The 20,256-nt window shown below is 45.7% G+C and overlaps 1 protein-coding gene across 6 annotated transcripts in view; it reads left to right on the plus strand.

Annotated features, from left to right (window-relative positions):
* Window positions 1–20,256, plus strand: part of TPD52L2 (TPD52 like 2) — a 566,267-nt gene that overhangs the window by 70,148 nt on the left and 475,863 nt on the right. For all 6 annotated transcript variants that reach the window (XM_044089864.1, XM_044089865.1, XM_044089868.1 and 3 more), the window contains exon 3: window positions 3,987–4,135. In XM_044089864.1, coding sequence (XP_043945799.1) covers window positions 3,987–4,135 — 149 coding nt within the window. The remainder of the gene's footprint in view (window positions 1–3,986; window positions 4,136–20,256) is intronic.

Genomic DNA, 20,256 nt, shown 5'->3' on the forward strand with positions numbered 1-20,256 from the left:
GAAAAAAAATTTGTAAAGGTACTTTTTCTATGTAATGTGGATGACCAGGATAATAGAACTGGGTCAAAAGAGATACAAGTATCTAAAAAGGTGGCTTGTTTGCCACAAGAAGACAATTTAAAACTAAGAAAAGAAATAGAAGCAGAAAGAGCATCCAGAAAAGTATGAAGACGTTGCTGACCACCCTCCCACACAAAAAAAATATCATCAATGTATCTTTTATAAAGCCGTACAAACTTAAAATCTGGTAAATGTACAAGAGAGTTCAACTCCCAGGCGGCTAAAACCAAATTTGCAAAAGCCGGAGCCATTTTTGAGCCCATGGCTACACCCTTAGTTTGTTGATATATAGATGAATTGAAATGAAAGAAATTACCTTCTAACACTAATCTCGTCAATAAACAAATAGTATCTATTCTACTTGGGCTAAAAGAAGTGGCCTGGGATAAATAGGAACGTAGTAAAGAAATGCCCTCTTCATGTGGAATATTTGAATAAAGTGATTCTATGTCCAGTGTAACCAAAAGTATGTTTTCTGACGATGGCGGATGTTGAAACAGGGTATTTAAAAAATCCCAAGAATCTCTAAGGTAAAACTGTGACCTTTGTACAATAGGGTTTAATAACCAATCTAAATATTCTGAAATTTTTTCCGTCTTTGTTTTTTGATTAGAAACTATGTGCCTGAAGGGTGGGTTAACAGGGTCTTTATGAATTTTGGGGATACCAAAAAATTTCCCAAGCTGAGGATTTGGCACTGTCATAAAATCTGCTTCCTCTGTGGAAATGGCCTGTTGCTTTGCAAGGGTATTAAGAACTTTGTCTATCTTTTTAAAAGCACGATTTACAAGAGGTAATTGAACTAATGTGTAGTAGTTATTATTACTGAGGTCTTCCTGAAGAGTATTTACATAACGCTCCCTTTCCATAAGAACAATCTCTATGCCTTTATCCGCAGTCGTCCTCCTCAAAGTTTTATCATTTTGTAAATGTCTACGTGCTATCATTTGACTGTTGCATGGGTTAAACCATTTTAGTGGGGCAGGAGAAGAAAGTAAATTTCAGAAATCTTTTTCACAAAGTGTCAGACAAATCTGCAAAGTATTGTTTAGAGGTGGGTTAAAAAAAACTTCTCTTGTATGGAAGGTTTAAATTGACATCAAGTCGCTATCTAATTCAGAGTCAAAAGGCATAAATCCACTAAGGATGACAAATCAACTCTTTGAGACGGAATAAAAGTGAAGCCCTTTTTTAAAACCTGAATGGCTTCTGGGGAAAAGGACCTGTCAGTTAAGTTAAACACTTCAGAAGAAGCAGGAAGTACCATAGTCATGTTGTTGAAGTATCATAGTTTAAGGGTAAAGTCTTCTCGGGCGCCCTCTTGGAAAGCCTCTGCTCCCCAGTGAATGGCTGTGCACTGTTCTGTTCTCTGCTAGGAAAGGAACAGGAAGGGTCTGTTGCCTGGCCAACTCCTTCTCCCTCTGAAGGCTGCTTCTGGTGATGTAAGTGAAGGAAGGACCACTTCCTTTTAGATTTCTTCTTGCAGTGTTGTTCCTCTGTACTTTTGGAGCTAAAAAAGAATTATCAGAAATGGAAAATAGGAGAAGGTCGATTTAGAGAAGATGAAACAGAGGTAATAGGAGCAATAGAAGGTGAAGGAGAATATAATGACACAGAAGGGATAGGACCAAGAGGCGGGATGGAATTACAAGAAGGGACAACAGGCTGGGAACAAGAAATAGCAGGAGAGGCAACCAGAACTGGAGCAGCAGAATGACAAGAAGAAATAACAGGGGCAGAAGAAAGAGTAGAAGTAAAAGATGGAATGCAAGAAGACTACGACGAAGGAGCTGGTATGGGATTAGTGTTACTTTTAAAAGAAAGATTGAACAGGAACACAGGTGAGGTGCCAGTTCACTCCGTAGTTCATGTAGAACACAGCCAGGGATATTGTCAGGTCCCATAGAAGCTGCATTCTTGGCCTTGGACAGTGCTGTTTTAACCTGTGCAGCAGTAATACTGGGTGCCTGGCAATCTACTGGTATTGTGATTGTTCCTTTTGGGTGGGGTAAAGTTGCCACTGAATCTGTCTGCCAGTATATTGGCAGTATATGTTGGCTTGGTATAGGATGTACCATTGTGCAGTAGTTCAAGAGCATATCTGGGTATTGCTATGGTGATTCTTTAAATAACTATAAAAGGCCTTGTTGTCTTTACTATTTGCTTCAATTCTGTTTTCATAGCTAGCTTTAGAAGATTTGATGCGGTATCTCAACTTTTTGTTGAGGCTAATAAGGGATTTTTTTGCAGTCTTGGGATTTCACCTTATTGTGCGTCAGTTTACTCTTTCTGTTGTAGAGTTTGTTTATGGCAGGGGACCACCAGATTGGCTTCTTTTTTTTTTTTTGGAGGAGGGCATCTTGGTTCTATTGGATATGGTGAGATCTATGCATTTGTGTAAATGTTTGTTCAGTGCATTGGTGTATGATTTGGCTATCATGCAACTGTTCTCCATTTGCATGGGTACCGTGAAGTTAGCCACCTCTGTTTTTAGGAGCCCAAAGTTAGCTTTGGAGAAGTTTTTTGTGGTAGTTACTTTTGCGGGGGGGGGGAGAGTTTGTAGTTTTCCAAGGTGATTAGTTTGTGGTCTGATCTAATCAGGGAGGAGTTGACTATTGGTATAGAGCAATGGTCACCCATGTTAGTAATGACCAGGTGGTCTAGGATGTTGCTACCTCTATTAGGTGCAAGAAGCTGGTCCAGGGCATTGGAATTGATGAATTCCAGGAAACGTTGGGCAAGTGTTTTTGTACACGAGTTGTGTTCCCAGTTAAGGGAGGGGGTAGTGGAAGTCGCCCAGTATGAGAGTGTTGGATTAGACCCTAATATTCTCCAGGGTGCTTAGAAACATGGAGTGAGAGTCTTGGGACATGGTTGTGGACCTATAGCAAGCTACAACCTGAATCGCTGTGTTAGCTGCACCTGAAGTATCCCTGATTCATTATGTTGGGCTACCAATCTGGAGGTGTGCACATCCTTATGAATATGGAAACACCACCGCCTTTGGAGCTTCGGTCCAGGTTCTGAGGCCGAAAGTTGTGGAATGAGTTATAGCTTGGTAGTGCAGGGGTGCTAAGTTGTGGAATGAGTTATAGCCTGGTAGTGCAGGGGTGCTTTCTGCCTTGAGCCATGTCTCTTTTACAGCACAAATGTTGATGTTCTCCTTTTTAAGGAATGCTTTGAGCGAATGCATTTTGAGATTTAGACTTCTAGCATTGAGCAGCATGACCCTCAGATTGCATTTGTTTGTAGCAGTTATGGTGGTAATTTGGTCTTTGTAACCACCCAAACAAGAGCCTTGGTCAGTATCTGGAAGCCCAGGGGGGTCGGATGCAGGCCATCTCTGGCAAAGCTTCGAGGTCAGTCAGTCGTCATCCCAGGTAGACAGTTTCTGGATCCCCTTAGAATGACACCAGAATCTTAGCCAATTGTTGAAATCAATAATTTTCTGCTTCTACGGTGGTATCATTCTGGGTGATGGTAGGAGGCTGCTCAGGGCTAGGGTTATTCCCGCCTGGGGTACATAATGTGAAAGCTCCTCCATGTCTCTCTTCATGCAGCCTAATGAGATGTACAATGACAGAGTCATATTTGTACCTGTTGAGGGACCTAGGTGTATGTGTTGTGTTGAATCCTGGCACCTGATAGGCAGCTGACTGTTACGTTCTCCTTATTCAGCCTAGTGAGTGGGACATCCATGTTTGTTTTGAGACCATTGTTCATGGTGCTTTGAGCTGTTAATGTCACTGTTTTGGTTTTAGTGGCAATCTTGAATGTATATTTGTGTCCATGCTGCATCCCACTTAAGAGGGTGGGGGGCTTTGATGGTGTTGGTAGCAATTAGATGGTTGGACAGCATGTTAGCTTGTGGACTGAAAGCAGCACGTAATGCCTCAAGTGCTGATTAAATGCAACTTATGTTTCAGGTGGAAGAAGAAATCTCAACGCTCCGCCAGGTTTTATCTGCCAAAGAGAGGCATGCCTCAGAGATCAAACAAAAGCTGGGCCTTACAACTCTCAATGAGTTGAAACAGAATCTTACCAAGGGCTGGCAAGATGTTCAGAAATCCACAGCGTAAGTATTTGCATGTTGCTGTTTTTTTGGTGGGGTTGTGAAGGTAATTACTAGCCCTGTTGTGCAATGTAGTACTGCTGCATGCTGAGGAGAGCACCTGTAATTTATAATCAGCCATCGTTTCTTCAGAAAGGTTTGCATCTTTTATTTTAACAGTTTTATTGAGTTAGCCTTATAAAACAGACAAACGTACATTTATACAAAAGAAAGCAAACCGTATTAACATGTTTGGTTCCAATTGTTATACATGACATATACTCTTCTGTACAGTTGTCATCAATCCAACATTACATAAATTGCTCAATTCCTGGCAAACATTATCTTAAGCCTCCCTCCTCTTTCATAATTGTGCCTCCTATTTCCATATGTTCTTAGCGTTTCACTGTTGCAGTCATCACCTGTGGGTTATACCTGTTGTGGTAGCCCTTGGTCGGCCCGAATACCAGAGTCAATGTTTTTGTGTGCCGGCTGCCATCGCCTGTAGTCTGACATCATGTCGTCAGTGCTATAAAGCAAGGCAGCCGACGTCATTACATTAGTCTTTCTTGCCATGGAGCCCGTAGCAGAAGCAGTTCACACGAGTGCTGGTCGGTTGCTACCAAAAGTTGAATTTCAGCAGAAAACGTCTAAAGCTAAGTACTCCATTGGGGACCCTTTTTTCTTTCTCAAACCGATGTCCGAAAAAGTTAACAGTTATCTCGCCTGTGGGAAAGCAAATCCCTCATTGAGACTTTCATTCTTACTGCATCACTTGTTTAGGCCCAGACCGCGACGTCCCTCGTTGCCGGTACTGTTCCCTTTTTAATGCGAGAACCATTCACCGTAGAGCTCTTTTTGTTGACTGTTATTTTCGTGTTCCAGCTTTGAATTCCAAAATGGCATCAGTCAGCCAACCATCTGTCGACATTCCAAAAAAAGTAGATACAGATAGAGGCAGGCCACACAAGGCCAAGCCTTCTGATGACGCTGCCACTAAGCAAGTCATCAGCTCTCTGGAATTCAGTGAGGTGCTTTCGCAGCCCCTGATTGCCTGACTTGCTTTCTACGCAGGCCTCTGCCAAGACTCATTCAGAGATCGGTAGACTGCAGAAATCCACTTAGTCTTCCAAGCCTTTGGCCGTCTCTGCCTTTGTTGGGTCCCAAACTGCGATGCAGGCACTGGCTTCCGAGCAGGCCTTTTGCACTACCGATTCTAGACAAAAACAGATATCTTCACATCAGACTACCGCTTCTTGGAGACTGACTGATTCTCTCAGGCCTAGAAGGGAGGCCACTCCTAGGAAGTCTGCTTCTAGCCACCATCTTTCTACTGCTCCCTCACCCCCAGCTCAAATGCTTAAAATGGTGGAGGATCTCATGTCCCTTATTCGAGGTACTCAGGCCCCCACTCCAAAAAGGAAAAGGCATCCTTCTCCTGAAATACCAGGAGTCTGAGGAATCAGATTATTCTGCTTTTGAAGAGGAACATCATCCCTTAACTGTTTTGAGGATTTGGATGCAGAAGAATTCATCCCTTTTGCCTCCCCTCCAGAGGACCTCTCCTTGGGGAAACCCTTCACTCCCTCCGGGAACATTTTCAATGGGAATCTCAAGACTTCCCTCAGTCTAAGAAACTACTTGGAGAGTTTCTGGAACTGCCCCAGCACAGACCCCCTGGCCATCCTGCCTATTTTGGAAGTGGTGGATTATGTTTTCCATGAATCCAGCTTAGCCCCTGATGCTCTGCCTCCTGCTCCAAATAAACCTGACAGGTACTACAGAGTACTGGATTCTCACAAATACCTGTGCAGGAATCCTGCTGCAGACCGTGAGGTCATTACACAGGGACCCAAAGGAGCTAAGACTATTTCTGCCAAGAATCCTCTTCCTTCTGACAGACTCCAGAGCTCTGGACAGATGGGGTAAGAAAGTATACACCTCTGCAACCTTGGCTATCAGAGCACTCCTTTGTCAGTTCCGTATGTTAAAATATCAACAACGCACTTTGGAACAATTAAAATGGAAGATTGCTACCGCTCCTGACAGTGTCAACTCAAGAGCTGGCAGAATTACTACACCCTGCTTATCAAGTGGCCAAACACTCATTACAATGTGGATAGGATGCCTTAGAAGCCTCTAGCAGGGCAGCAGTGACAGGGATTGGTTATTAGAAGACATGCATGGCTGAAGGAACAACTTCTCACTGATTATGTCAAAGTCTAAACTTATTGATGCACCCCTAGATAAGGAACGCCTATTTGGGGAAAAAGGAGATGAGGTGCTTAAAAATATGGAAGCAAAGCAAAATCTATGCAAACAATAAAAGATTTCTTTCAAGTTCAGCCTCCCAGATTCAGCAGGAACTTTCCCTCTAAGCACCGGTCCTTTCCTGCACCTAGCAGATAGGGCCAAGGTAAGCCCTGCAGGGACAGGCCATCCAGGCCTTTATCTCAGGGCCAGCAAAGAAGCAAATGATGGTTCACTCTGTCTCTAAGACAGGGAGTTCTAAGCCAAGCTTCTATGGCAAGCACTCAAATGACTCTCCCTCCCCCCTCTGCTGCCCTCTCGCTCATCAAAAACTAGAAGGAAGGCTCACCCTCCAAGGACAATTTGGTCTCTATAACCAAGGACCAGTGGGTCTTAAAAATAATTTCTCAGGGATACAGATTCTCTTTCAGTGAGCTCCCTATTCCAAGAGGGTACCCAGACCTCCCCCCAAACCAGTGGGTAGATGCATTGAAACCGGTCCAAACTCAATATCCCAGGGGGTAGTAGAATCTGTCCCTCCAGATCAAACAGGAAAAGGTTTTTACTCCAGACTATTCCTTGCCGTAGAAAAGAGGGCACTTGGTGCCCCATCCCGGATCTATCCAAACTGAACACCTCCTTGGTAGTCCCCAGATTAAAAATGCTAACCTTGCAGCAGCTCCTGCCTAAGCTCACACGAAATGCCTGGCTTGACATTAGACCTAAAAATGCTCATCTCCACATGCCCATCAAGGAATCCGTGCAGGTAATTCCTGCGCTTCAGAGCAGACTTTCTACACTTTCAGTTCTCTGCACTGCCTTTTGGCTTATCTACTGCTTCCAGAGTATTCACCAAATGTTTGGCCCCAGCTATAGCATTTTGCAGACGGAGAAATATACAGATTTACCCTTACATGGATGACTGCCTTATTCAGGCAGACTGCAAAGAGAAGTTGCTCCAGGACTTTGTCAAATCACTCCTAACGTCCCTAGGGTTCACCATCGAGAAAAAAATCAAAGCTAAACCCCACCAGAAAAATTGTTTTCCTGGGGGCTGTGCTAGACACAGAAACCCAAATGGCCTTCCTGTCCCCAGAAAAGCAGAGCTTCCTGCCTCTCTACTTCATCCAACTGGGATTCCAGAAGTCACCTCACTGCGAGGAAGTTCTTGCATGCCTTGGGATACATGGCATCTTGCATCCTTCTCATCCCTCTTGCCACGCTTCACATGAGAAAACTTCAGTGGTACTTAAAGAACCTTTGGTGTCAGCACTCTTTCCTAGAGACCACTCTCCCTCTGATCCCTTGTACAAGGGCCAAATTTCTCTGGTGAGCAGAGGCCTGTGCCATGAACAAGTGTCTTCCGCCTTTCCAGCCAGACCATCACTACTGACACCTCAGACATTGCTTGGGGCGCTCACCTAGCAGGGAGGTGTTCCAAAGGCCTTTGGAATGACCAGCAACTTCACTTGCAGATCAACCAGAAAGAAATGATGGCAGTGCAAAAGGCACTGACTTCCTTCCAACCCCATCTCAGGCCACAGGTGGTCTTTATAAAAACAAACACCACCACAGTAATGTGGTACATCAACAAGCAGGGTGCACCCAGTCTTACCCCCTGTGCAGGTTAGCAATGAGTCTCTGGCTTACAGCCGCTTCCATGTCCAATACTTACAGGGATCAACAACACACTGATGGACCACCTAAGCAGAAACTTACTGGACCTCCACAAATGGCAGCTCCACAGAGAAATCTTTCTGCAAATCACCCAGGAGTGGGGGACCCCAGAAGTGGACCTCTTTGCCTCGCACTTCAAACACCAGTTGCACAAGTTCTGTACCAGGGAGGATCTCCTCCTAGCATGGAAGGTGGATGCCTTGACCTTCCCTTGGAGCTCCCTCTGTGTACGCATACCCTCCTCTGCCCCTTATTCCAAAGGTTCTGATCAGAGTAAGAGAGGAGAGACCAAAGGCCATCCTCATTGCTCCAGATTGGCCCAGACAGCATTGGTACCCCTTATTACGCAGTCCGACCTTATAGCTCCCAAAGCTGCTTCCCCTGATGTAAGACCTCTTGACCAAGGAGAGGGGGAAGGTACTGCACCCAGACCTCCAGAGACTCAAACTTTCAGCATGGTTTATACACTACAAACTAAGAGTCCCTGTTAAGCAAACAGGTCCTGGACATCATCAAAGAGGCCAGAAGGCCCAGCACAAGAAAATCATTTGCAGGAAAATGGAAAGATTCTGCTTCTGGACTCAAAAGGGAGCAGTAACTCCCAACCTTTCATCACTCTCATCCTGGATTACCTAGCAGAGTTGCTCAATAGTGGCCTCTCTCTCCTCTATTAAAATCGATGCCTCGGCCATCTCTGCCCGTTATGATTCTGACCCACCCCTCTTATCTCATCCTTTGATTAAGCAAGTTCTCAAAGGGTCTTGTAATATCAGACCTCCCAGAAGGTCTCCAACGTCACCCTGGGACCTGAATTGTGTTCGAGAAACTAACCATGTTATGTTGTCCCATCTCGCCTTCATTCTTGCCGGTTGGGTTCGGAGCTGAAATTCTTCTCCGACTCGGCCGTATACTAAAGCTTGAGAGCTTCTACTGGCTCGAAGCAGAGTTCTATCCCATGGTGCTTAGTGGCTGTTCCAGATCTCATTTGCCGCTTGAAGCTTCGAGATTGTCTTTACTGGCTCAAGCTTGTAAAATTTTATATTTTTTATCATTATACTAGTTATCTTCTAATTACTATCCCTTATAACCTACTAGTGTTATCGTAATAGCTATGTGCTAATTTTTCTCTCAAACTTCGTAGTTTTTCCCTTTGCAGACATTTTTTCTTTGGGCCTTGTTGTCCCTTAAGAATCCGTTTTAGTTAGAGGATTCTTGTCCCTTTTCGTCCTCTTTTTCCCCTCTTAGGAGACTCCATAGTTGGAGGCGTCTCCGGTGGAGGAGATGGTCGTTAACTTAGACTTTTCCTCCTCCCTTTCCTCCTCTTCTCTTTAAAAAAAAATATATACCATCTTGTCTTGCTATCTTTTCTTCCATTGTGTTAGGGCCATCGTTGTTAGGGCCATTGTTGTGTTAGGGCTATAATTATTATAGCTTTAGAGTGATGTTCTTCATGTTTCACTGTTGCAGTCATTACATTTGGGTAATCTGCTGGCAGGTTGCCCTCAGTCAGTCTGAATAACAAAGTCTTGGGTCCTGCGTCAGTTGCTGTCTCTTCCATGACGTCCAGTCGTCAGGGGTATAAAACTTGCAGCCAACGCCATTTTATTCAGTCTTTCTTGCCGTGCGGTGCCTGAAGCAGAAGCAGTTCGCAAGTGCCGGTCGGCCGACTCCTGAAATTTTCGCTTTCGAGTTTCAGAACCAAAGTGTTCAAACTAAAGCCAAGTACCCCTTTGGGGAAACTTTTTCTTGCTCCTTACCGATGTCAGTAAAAGTTAATAATTGCATTACTTGTGGGAAGCAAATACATCATAAGGATTTTCATTTGTACTGTGTTCCTTGCCTAGGCCCAGATCATAACGTGACTTGCTGTCAGTTTTGTGCTTGATTTAACCAACGCACTAAGCGTTGGTATATTTTTCCTTCTAAATAGTTTGGATCAAGATTTAATTATCCTGAAATGTTGTCAGTTAGCAATCCAACTACCGGAGTTCACAAAAAACGCAAAGAAAAAGACAGACCGTCGAGGTCCAAAACCGACTAAGCTTCTCCTAAGCCAGTCGGCGGGTCGCTGGTACTCAGGTGCTTTCGCAGCCCCTGATACCTGCTACTTTAAAGTCGCAGGCCTCTACAGAGACCCATTCGGAGTCCGGCATGCCGTGAGATTCTCAGAGTATTGAACCCGTGGATGTCTCTCCCTTGGATAGGTCTGGAGCCGCTGAGCAGGCACTGGCTTCTGAGGGTGTTTTCAGGCCTCAGCATTTTTATATTAAACAGATGCCAGCCTCAAAAACAAGGTCAAAAACATCTGTCTAAAAAAACCAATGCATGCACCTCGTGCTCAGGCCCCTATGCCTAAAAAACAAATTATCAAAATGGCTGAGGACCTAATTACCTTGATCAGGGGTTCTGAACAAAGAAATGGACATAGACCTATTTGCCTCCCCTCGGAATTATCAACTGCAAAAATTCTGCACAAGGATCACAGACGAGCATGGAAAGTGGTTGCCCTATCCGTCAGTTGGAAAAAACTGTCAGTTTACACCTTTCCTCCTCTGCCTCCTCTTCCCAAGGTCCTACTAAGTCAGACAAGAAAAAACAAAGATGATACTAATTGCCCCGGACTGGCCCCGCCAATACTGGTACCCAATCCTAAAGAATGTCTCAATTCCCAGCTTGGTATTTGCCTCAAATACCTCACTTACTGTCCCAGCAAAACAATTAGATCCTGTACAGTCAGCTCCAAACACTGAACCTGGCAGCATGGCTGATCATGTAGTTATTCAAACACCTCTCAGTAAAGCTGTGATGGATGTCATTTTGGAAGGCAGAAGGCCTAGTACTAGAAAATCTTATGCTGATAAATGGAAGAGATTCTGTGCTTGGAACCAAGCACAAGGAACTGACAGAGCAGAACCAAATATTCCTCAGATTTTACAATACTTGACTGAGATGCTTGACAAAGGCCTATCTTTTTCAACAATAAAAATCCATGCGTCTGCCATCTCTGCTCACTACAACAGAGCCACCAATCTTTTCTCATCCTTTACTAAAGCAGTATCTTAGAAGGGCCAAAAATTTAAGGCCTCCCAGAAGATCACCAATTCCTGCATGGGACCTCAATTATGTGTTGATAAAGCTCACCCTGCCTCAGTTTGGACCAGCTGCTACTGCAGATCTAAAGTTCTTGTCATGGAAAACGGCTCTGCTCCTGGCAATCACTTCAGCAATAAGGGTCTCAAAGCTACAGGCCCACATGGCTGTGGAGCCTTTTATCGTATTTTACCCAGACAGGGTGTCCCTCAGGACCAATCCTTCATTTATGCCTAAGGTGGTTTCCAGTGTGGCTCTTAACCAAACTATTCATCTGCCAACTTTTTATCCAACTCCGCAGAACAAGGGGGAGCAGATTCTGCATTCCTTGGACATACACAGACAACTAAGATTCTACTTGAGCAGGACTAAAGCTCTAAGAAGAACTGAGCAGTTACTAGTGACATTTGCTGCAGGATCAGAGGGAGAGGCTATTTGAAAGCAGACAATTTCAAAGTGGATAAGCCACTGCATTCGTTTCTGCTACTTACACCAGGGCAAACTGGTGCCCAAGGGCATTAGGTCTCATTCCACCAGGGCTGCAGCTACATCAGCAGCTTTTCTCAGAGGGGAACCAACCAAAGGCATTCTAGAGGCTGCTACGTGGGAGATCTGTTCACACTTTTACAAAGCATTATCATTTGCCTGTCTACTCTTAAGTCCAGGGCAGGCTTTGCCACTGCAGATGTCCTTCAAGGATGCATCTGCAGTCATCACATATGGGTTGTCCTGCCTCGGGCAGCCCTTCGGTCGGCCGGATTCCAAAGTCTGGGTCCGGCGTTGGCTGATGTCGCATCCCCTCCCCCCCACGTCAGAGCGCCTGGGGTATAAAAGCATCCACCGACGCCATCTTCCTCAGTCTTTCTTGCCGTGTGGTGCCCGAAGCAGAAGCAGTTCACAAGTGCCGGTCGGCCAGCTCCTGTAATTCAGCTACCGAAGACTTCAAAAAGCTAAGTACCCCATTGGGGACTCTTTCTTGCCTCAGCCGATGTCAGATAAAGTTAATAATTGTTTGACTTGTGGGAAACAAAGGATTTCCACTCTTACTGCCTCACCTGCCTAGGCCCAGACCACGACGTCTCGGCCTTTTCAGCCTGTGCTTCCTTCAACCGACGCACTCTTAGACGTCGGGCGGAGTTTGCAGAGGAATTCTTTGGGGCTAGTTTCTCGTATAAGATGCCGTCTGAGACTCCGACTTCGCATTTAGTTAAACGGAAGGACAAGGACAGACACACGCGGACCGTGGTTTCGGCTGAAACCACGGCAAGGCCTACCGCGAGTGTCTCTGCTGAAACAGAGTCCTTGGTACTTCCAATTTCAGAAACCGCTCAACCGACTACCTCGGTCCCGGAGGCCCCGGCCGAGTCTGTTATTGAATTGCCAACAAACTGGTGTCCTGGAACCTTCCGACACCATTCCTTTAGACAAATCTACACCAGCACGTGGTGCAGCCAGGCCTCCTGCATCCATGTCTATTAAGGCTTTCTCCAGGGCTAAAGCTGCTAAACTTTCAAAAGCTTTGCCTCCCAAGGTTATCCCTCAGGGACCCTCTACAGGATCTCAAATTCTAAGCTTAGCAGAGGATCTTATCCCCTTAATTAGGGGCTCTCAACCTCATCCGGACAGGGGCTCTCAACCTCCTCCAAACAAAAGGCCCAGGGTTGATCCCTCTGATCCACACTCCTCAGATGAGGCCTCTGGTGGCTTTTCTCTCTCGGACCACCAGGAGGAGGCTTATTCGGCCTACGAGGATTCTGATGCAGAGGAATCTATTGCCTCGGCCTCCCCTCCTGAAGAGTTTTCCTTTGGGGAGACACTACACACCATGAGAGAGCATTTCCAATGGCAGGGCCAGGAATTCTCTGATTCCAGGAAAAGATTAAGGACCTTTTTACATTTACCTCAGCATAGGCCTTTAGCTATCCCTCCTGTTTTGAATGTCATTGATGATGTGTATTCTGACTCTAGCACAACCCCTGATTCTCTTCCTCCGGCTCCTGCCAAACCCGATAGGTACTACAGGGTCCCGGACTCGCATCTTTACCTTTACAAGGCCCACTCTGCAGATCCAAAAACTATTTCCCAGGGCCCAAAAGGGGTTGCAGCTGCCACTGCTAAAAATCCTCTCCCCTCTGAAAGTGAGTCCAAAGCTTTAGAGAGATGAGGCAAAAAAGTGTATACTTATGCTACTCTTTCTATGAGGGCATTAAATTGTCAATTTCATATGATATAGTACCAAGAGTATTTGTTAGATGAATTGCATAAAAAGCTGTCTTCACCTGACCCCCTATACCGCAAGTCACTTCAGGTTCTGGTACATAACTCTCAGCAGGTTAGCAACCATTTCTTGCAATGTGGTTATGATGCATTGGAAGCTTCATGTAGGTCAGCTATGACTGGCGCAGTCATACATAGGCATGCTTGGCTTAAGGAACAATCTCTGCCAGACCATGTTAAAGCAAAGCTGCTGGATGCCCCACTGGAAAAGCAAAAGTTATTTGGCTCCACGGCTCAGGAGGTCCTAAAGAAATTTGAAGAAAAAGCAAAATCAGTACAAACAGTCAAAGATTTTCTCCAAGTACAACCACCAAGATTCAGCAGGAATTGGCCTTCCAAGAATTGGTCCTTTCCAGACACAGAGAGATTTCAGAGAGGCAAGAACAGGCGTGCCAGAGGTAGAGGGCAAGCTAGAGGCTCCTACAGAGGACGTCAATGGCAGCCTCCCAACCAGAGAGGTAATGCAGGACCTTCAACTGCTGCACAAGGACAGGCTCAATGACTTTACTTTGACACCGCCAACCAGGACTCAATTGGAAGCACCCTTGGGCGGAAAGCTTTCTTTATTTTCAGAAAATTGGCGCAGTATTACAAGGGACAAATGGACACTACAAATAGACAAAGGATACAGGTTTCATTTCCACACATTACCAAAAAGAAAGGGCATGCCAGACCTGCCACAGAATCAAAGGGCAGAGGCTTTGAAACAAATTTCCAGCTTAATGCAGATGAAAGCTATAGAAAAAGTTCCTCTCTCAGAACAAGGCCAAGGATTTTATTCCAGACTATTCCTTGTTCCAAGAAAAGAAAAACAATGGAGGCCTATTCTCGACTTGTCCGCACTGAATACTTATCTCATTGTACCGAAGTTCAAAATGCTGACTGTACAGCAGCTCTTTCCCATGCTGGGCAAGGGGTCTTGGCTGGTAACTCTAGACCTCAAGGAGGCATACCTGCATGTCCCTATCAGACAAAGTTGCAGAAGACACCTCAGATTTCTTGCAGGGTCAGAGCATTATCAATTCTCAGCATTACCCTTTGGCTTATCTACTGTGCCCAGAGTATTCACGAAATGCCTGGCATCAGTAATTGCACACTGCAGACTTCAGGGGATGCAAATATACCCATATCTGGACGACTGCCTAATACAAGCGGACAGCAAACAAACTTTGGTAAAACACTTGAATTATGCCATTCACCTACTTCAGGCCTTGGGATATACAGTCAACTTCCACAAATCAAGACTTGTTCCATCCCAAAGAATAACCTTTCTGGGTACAGATCTAGATACAACCACCCAAATGGCCTTCCTTACAGAAGAAAAACAGTCAACTACCAGATTACTTCAAAAATCTGACAAGACAAACCCAGCTGACTGCAAGGAAAGTCCTGCAAGCCCTGGGTTACATGGCTTCTTGCATACTTCTGATTCCGCAAACAAGACTGCATATGAGGAAACTACAATGGTACCTAAGGAGTTTATGGACTCAGCACAGTCATAGCCTGGAAACTTTGATACCACTCATTCCATGCCTTCAAAAGGAATTTCTGTGGTGGGCTCAAGCAAGCCAGTCAAACAGGGGTCTGCCTTTCAGCAAACCAATAGCCAGCCAAACCATTACAACAGACGCTTCAGACCACGGATGGGGAGCGCACATGGAGGGAAGATGCATTCAAGGTCTATGGACACAAAAAGAGCTACTCATGCACATAAACCAAAAGGAAATGCTGGCAGTGATACATGCAGTCGAAGCCTTCAAACCTTTTCTGCATCATGGCCATCTGTTAATAAGGACAGACAACACCACTGTTATGTGGTACATAAACAAGGAGGTACCCATTCCTATCCTCTTTGCAGGCTGGCAATGAATCTATGGGAACTTTCCCTGAAGCTCAATATACAGCTACAATCCCAGTTTGTGCCAGGAAAAGACAATACACTGGCGGACAGCTTAAGCAGAAACATCATGGATGCACACGAATGGATGCTGCACCCAGACATCTTTCTACAGATAACACAATCATGGGGGAGACCGGACTTGGATCTTTATTCCTCCCCCCACAATCATCAATTGAAGAAATTCTGCTCAAGGACATACCACCCACAAGCATGGAAAGTGGACGCCCTCTCTTTCAGCTGGAGAACTCTTAACAGTGTATGCATTTCCACCTCTCCCATTAATGACCAAGGTTTTACTAAAGATCAGGACAGAGCAGCCAAAGGTGATTCTGATAGCTCCAGACTGGCCAAGACAGCACTGGTATCCACTATTAAAGAGCATATCACGTACGAAACCATGGCCTCTTCCTCTATGGCCACTGTTACTGTCACAACACAATTACAAGACTCTGCATCCCAACCTGAAAACCTTGCAACTAACAGCCTGGAAAATACCTTGACTCCTCATCAGGACAAGCTATCCCAGTGAGTGAAAGATATTATTATGGAAGCTCGTCGGCCTTCCACAAGAAAGGCATATTCAGCAAAATGGAAAAGATTTCACATTTGGAACACCACAAAGGCCCTAGATGCGACAGTGATGAGCATGGCACATATCCTGGAATACTTGGCAGAAATGCTCCACAATGGTCCGTCTTACTCTTCCATTAAAATACATGCTTCAGCAATTTCAGCAGAGTACAATACAGATCCGCCTGTCTTCTCTCATCCTCTCCCAAGACAGTTTCTAAGAGGAATCAAAAATATCAATCCTCCAAGGAAACCACCTCTACCATTGGCTATGGTATTCTACCCATATGTGATGACTGCAGATGCATCCTTGAAGGACATAGTATAGTTTTGTACCTACCATAAATGTAGATGTCCGATAGGTATGCATCTGCAGTCAGGTTTACCCTCCCTCCTTCCCCTGTGTGGTATTACTTGGGTACTTACCCCTCTAATAGCTAGCTGGGGGGATCTATTATGGTGTATTTGTTTTTATATTATTGTGCATGCTTGGATTTTTAAATGCATCTCTCCAAATTTAGCCTTCCTTAGAGGGCACCTGGCATCTGGGGCAAGAAAAACTGAGGAAGATGGCGGCGGATGCTTTTATACCCCAGGCGCTCTGACATCGGGGAAAATGAGACATCAGCCGACGCTGGACCCAGACTTTGGAATCCGGCCGACCCGAAGGGCTGCCAGAGGCAGGACAACCCATATGTGATGACTGCAGATGCATACCTTTCAGACATCTACATTTATAGTAGGTACAAAACTGTACTTTCTGCAGGGCCTTATAGCCACCCCTAATGCAGTTTAGCTCCAGCCTCCCATCCATAGCTTTGGGATTCTACCCAAATGTAATGACTGCAACAGTGAAACATGAAGAACATAGTACAGTTACCATAAATGTAGATGTTAGAGTGTATTCACTTTTGCAGTCCAGGTTAGCCGCCCGCCATCCCCCTTTTATTCTGGAGTTCCTCTTTCCGTCTCTATCTTCTACAGCCTTTGAGGTGTATTTGCTTGTAGGTGATGGTAAAGTTTGTATTGTTGCACGTATATATAGCTTATATATATTTTTGCTACCCATTTGGGGGGCACCTGACATCTGGGGCAAGAAAAACTAAAGAAAATTGCGTTTGACTGCTGTTTTATACCCCTGACGTCATGGAAGAGGAGACTGCAACCGACACAGGACACAAGACTTTGGAATTCAGGCCGACTGAGGGGAACCTGCTAGCAGATTACTCTAAATGTAATGACTGCAACAGTGAATACACTCTAACATCTACATTTATGGTAATTGTACTAACTGTACTATCCTCCTCTTTCGATATCTTCCTGGAGCATCCTCCCCGAGGAGGTTCCTTGGAAGAGACAGTGTAAGAGGAAGCACATAGACTCCCCACTTCTGATACTAACTTAGAGGATTCAGAATGGTCCCTACGCTCACCCTTTGAGGATATCTCCTTTTGAGACATCCTGGAGGTCCATAAGCAGAGGGGTGGCTGGAAGTCCCTTTCCCCTTCTGAAGATTAGTCTGTATATCTGGAGGCATTTGGCTCTCGCTGCTCCACCTCTTGGGTGTCTCCACCTTTCGGGTGTCTCCACCTTTCGACCCACTCCTGGCTTTGGTGAATCAAAAGGTGTGGGACTCTCCGGACTCAGTGGAGCCCAATCCGAGGAGACCTAGTAAATTCATTACAGCCCCGGAAGATGGGCAGTATTTAATGAAAGGGGTTCCTGTAGATGCAGTGGTGCTGGCACCGGCCACAAAGGAGTTAGCTGAAACTTCTGTATCTGTCCATCCACCGAGCAAGTATTCTCATACAATGGACAGATACGGGAAGCTTATGTTCTCCTCAGTGGCCTTTACCTTGTGGTCGCTGAATTTTGTCACATTTCACGCGACTTCAGAGGGATCTCCTAAAAGAGCTAGGAGATATCCTACAAGCTGCTACAGATCAGGAGATATCTGATTAGGTTAATTCCCAGCTTGCAACCGTAACCTCCATCTCTAACTCCTCCATGTGCCTTGTATATTATGCAGCCGATGGACTGAGCAGGGCAGCAGGCACAGGAATAGCTCTTCGTAGACGTTCCTGGATGCACCTTTGCGAGTTTGCCGAACCCTTCCGATCTTCCTTTGACACTCCCTTTGATGGCCCGTCATTGTTTGGGCCAAAAGAGAAAAAAACTCACAGGAGCCAACATGATGGTAAAACTCTGCCGTTTTTCCACCCCTACTAGACCTTATCCTAAAGGTCAAAAGAGCGGAAAAATGTGGTTCCACAAATCCAAAGGAACCTTATCGGACACTCGTGGTGACCCCCCCCCCCAGGGACAGAGGGGGAAATAGAAGACACCGTCCACGCGGCAGAGGGGGGCCCGCATAACCAGGGTGACAGATGCGTTCTCTGGTAGGCCACTCCAGCGCTCCTGAAAGGAGGCCCACCTGTCCACCTCTAGAGGAAGTCGGGGGGGGGGGTAGATATTATCTCTATACCCAGAAGCCTGCATAATTTGACTCGAGACAAATGGGTTCAGTCCACTATATCCAGAGGATGCAACATTCCCTTTCACTGTCCATCTCATCCGCTAAAGTTTATCTCAGACATTCCAGCCGGTGAAAGGGATCTAGCAACTCTAGAAATCCAAACGTTGCTAGAAGAAAGTGTCTTCCAAGAAGTCCCCACAGACCAACTAGGATCTGGAATTTACTCAAGTTTCTTTATAGTTCCAAAAAAGACAGGACTGGAGACCCATACTGGATCTCAGCAGACTAAAGTCAGTGAAAACAAAGTTCCGGATGGTAACATTGCAGTCTATACTCCCATCTCTCGGAAAAGACAATTGGATGTGCTCATTAGATCTTCGGGATGCGTACTACCATGTAAAGATGGACAGGCGTGCAAGAAGATTTCTGCTCTTCCGGCTGGGAGCCAGTCATTACCGGTTCAGAGCTGTGCCCTTTGGACTCGCCACGGCCCCCAGAGTGTTTAACAAATGCATGGCAGTAGTCACGGCTCATCTGAGACATCAGGGATTCCAGGTGTTTCCATACTTGGATGACTGGCTCCTAACTGCCACTACCAAGCAGCTACTTATCAAAGGAAGAGACTACACCATCCATCTCTTCTCAAAACTAGACATTACTACAAATACAGAAAAATCTGCCTTGTTGCCATCGCAGCGTATTACTTTCATTGGTGCAGATTTAAATACAAATGACATGTTGGCAAAACTACCTCAAGAAAGGATCCAGATATTCTGCAGTCAAGTGCTTATCTTACTTAAGGAAAGAGTACAGGCAAGATTTGTCCTCAAAGTCCTAGGCTCTATGGCAGCGACAGTAACACTACTTCCCATGACACGACTTTACATGCGAATATTGCAGTGGCTACTCTTCGCCCAACGGTCCGTCATGGAGTTACCCAGGTCTCATGAGATCTTCATAACACATTCCTGCAAAAAGGACGCACTTTGGTGGCTTCAGTCAACTCGGGTAACAATGGGCAAGACCGTGTGTACTTCCCTAATCTGTCGCTACAGTAACCACGGACGGGTCCCAGGTACGGTGGGGGAGGGGTGGGGGGGGCATTGTCTGGGACAGATGGTCCAAGGGGTTTGGAAAGATCACGAGTACCATTTGCATATCAGTGTCCTAGAGATGAAGGGCGGCGCTTCTGACTTTGCAAGCATTTCAGAACTCTCTTCCCACGGGGACTATTGCAATTCAGACAGACAGTATGTCGGTGGTATGGTACATCAACAAACGGGGGGGGGGGGGACCAGATCCTACCCCCTATGTTGAAAGGCCCAGAAAGTTTGGCAATGGTCGATATCTTAACTCTTTGACAGCAACGCATATCCCAGGGAATTCCAACGTTATAGCAGACAGGCTGAGCAGAGAGATTCTCATGCCTCACGAGTGGTTCCTCAATCAGGAAGTTACAAAATTTTTCGCAAATGGGGCCAGCCCTGCTGCGACCTTTTTGCCACTCCCTTCAGTACCAAATGCAGCAACTACTTTGCCCTACTCTCCCCTCTGGGAGAGTCACCGAGGGATGCACTGGTTCACAATTGGCCCCTGGGACTTCTTTATGCCTTTCCCCCTTTTCCTTTGATTCCAAAGGTTATCCAGAAAGCCATGTTGTTGAGTCACAGGTTGATTCTTATTGTGCCATACTGGCCTTGTCAGATTTGGTTCCGCTTTCTTTGGCCCTACCTTCAGGAGGACCCATGGATCCTGGACCCAGTACCGCATCTTCTAACACATCAGTCAAGAACGCTCCATCCTGCCCTCCACACCTTCAAGCTGACAGCTTGGCTGGTCTACTTCCGATCTTTGGCAGGCTTCCGGAATTGTCCCCTGCAGTTCGTCACATTCTATTCTCCTCGC

The sequence above is a fragment of the Protopterus annectens genome, chromosome 12.part0 (assembly GCF_019279795.1).
Source record: "Protopterus annectens isolate FY-2018-M chromosome 12.part0, PAN1.0, whole genome shotgun sequence".
NCBI lineage: Eukaryota > Metazoa > Chordata > Ceratodontiformes > Protopteridae > Protopterus > Protopterus annectens.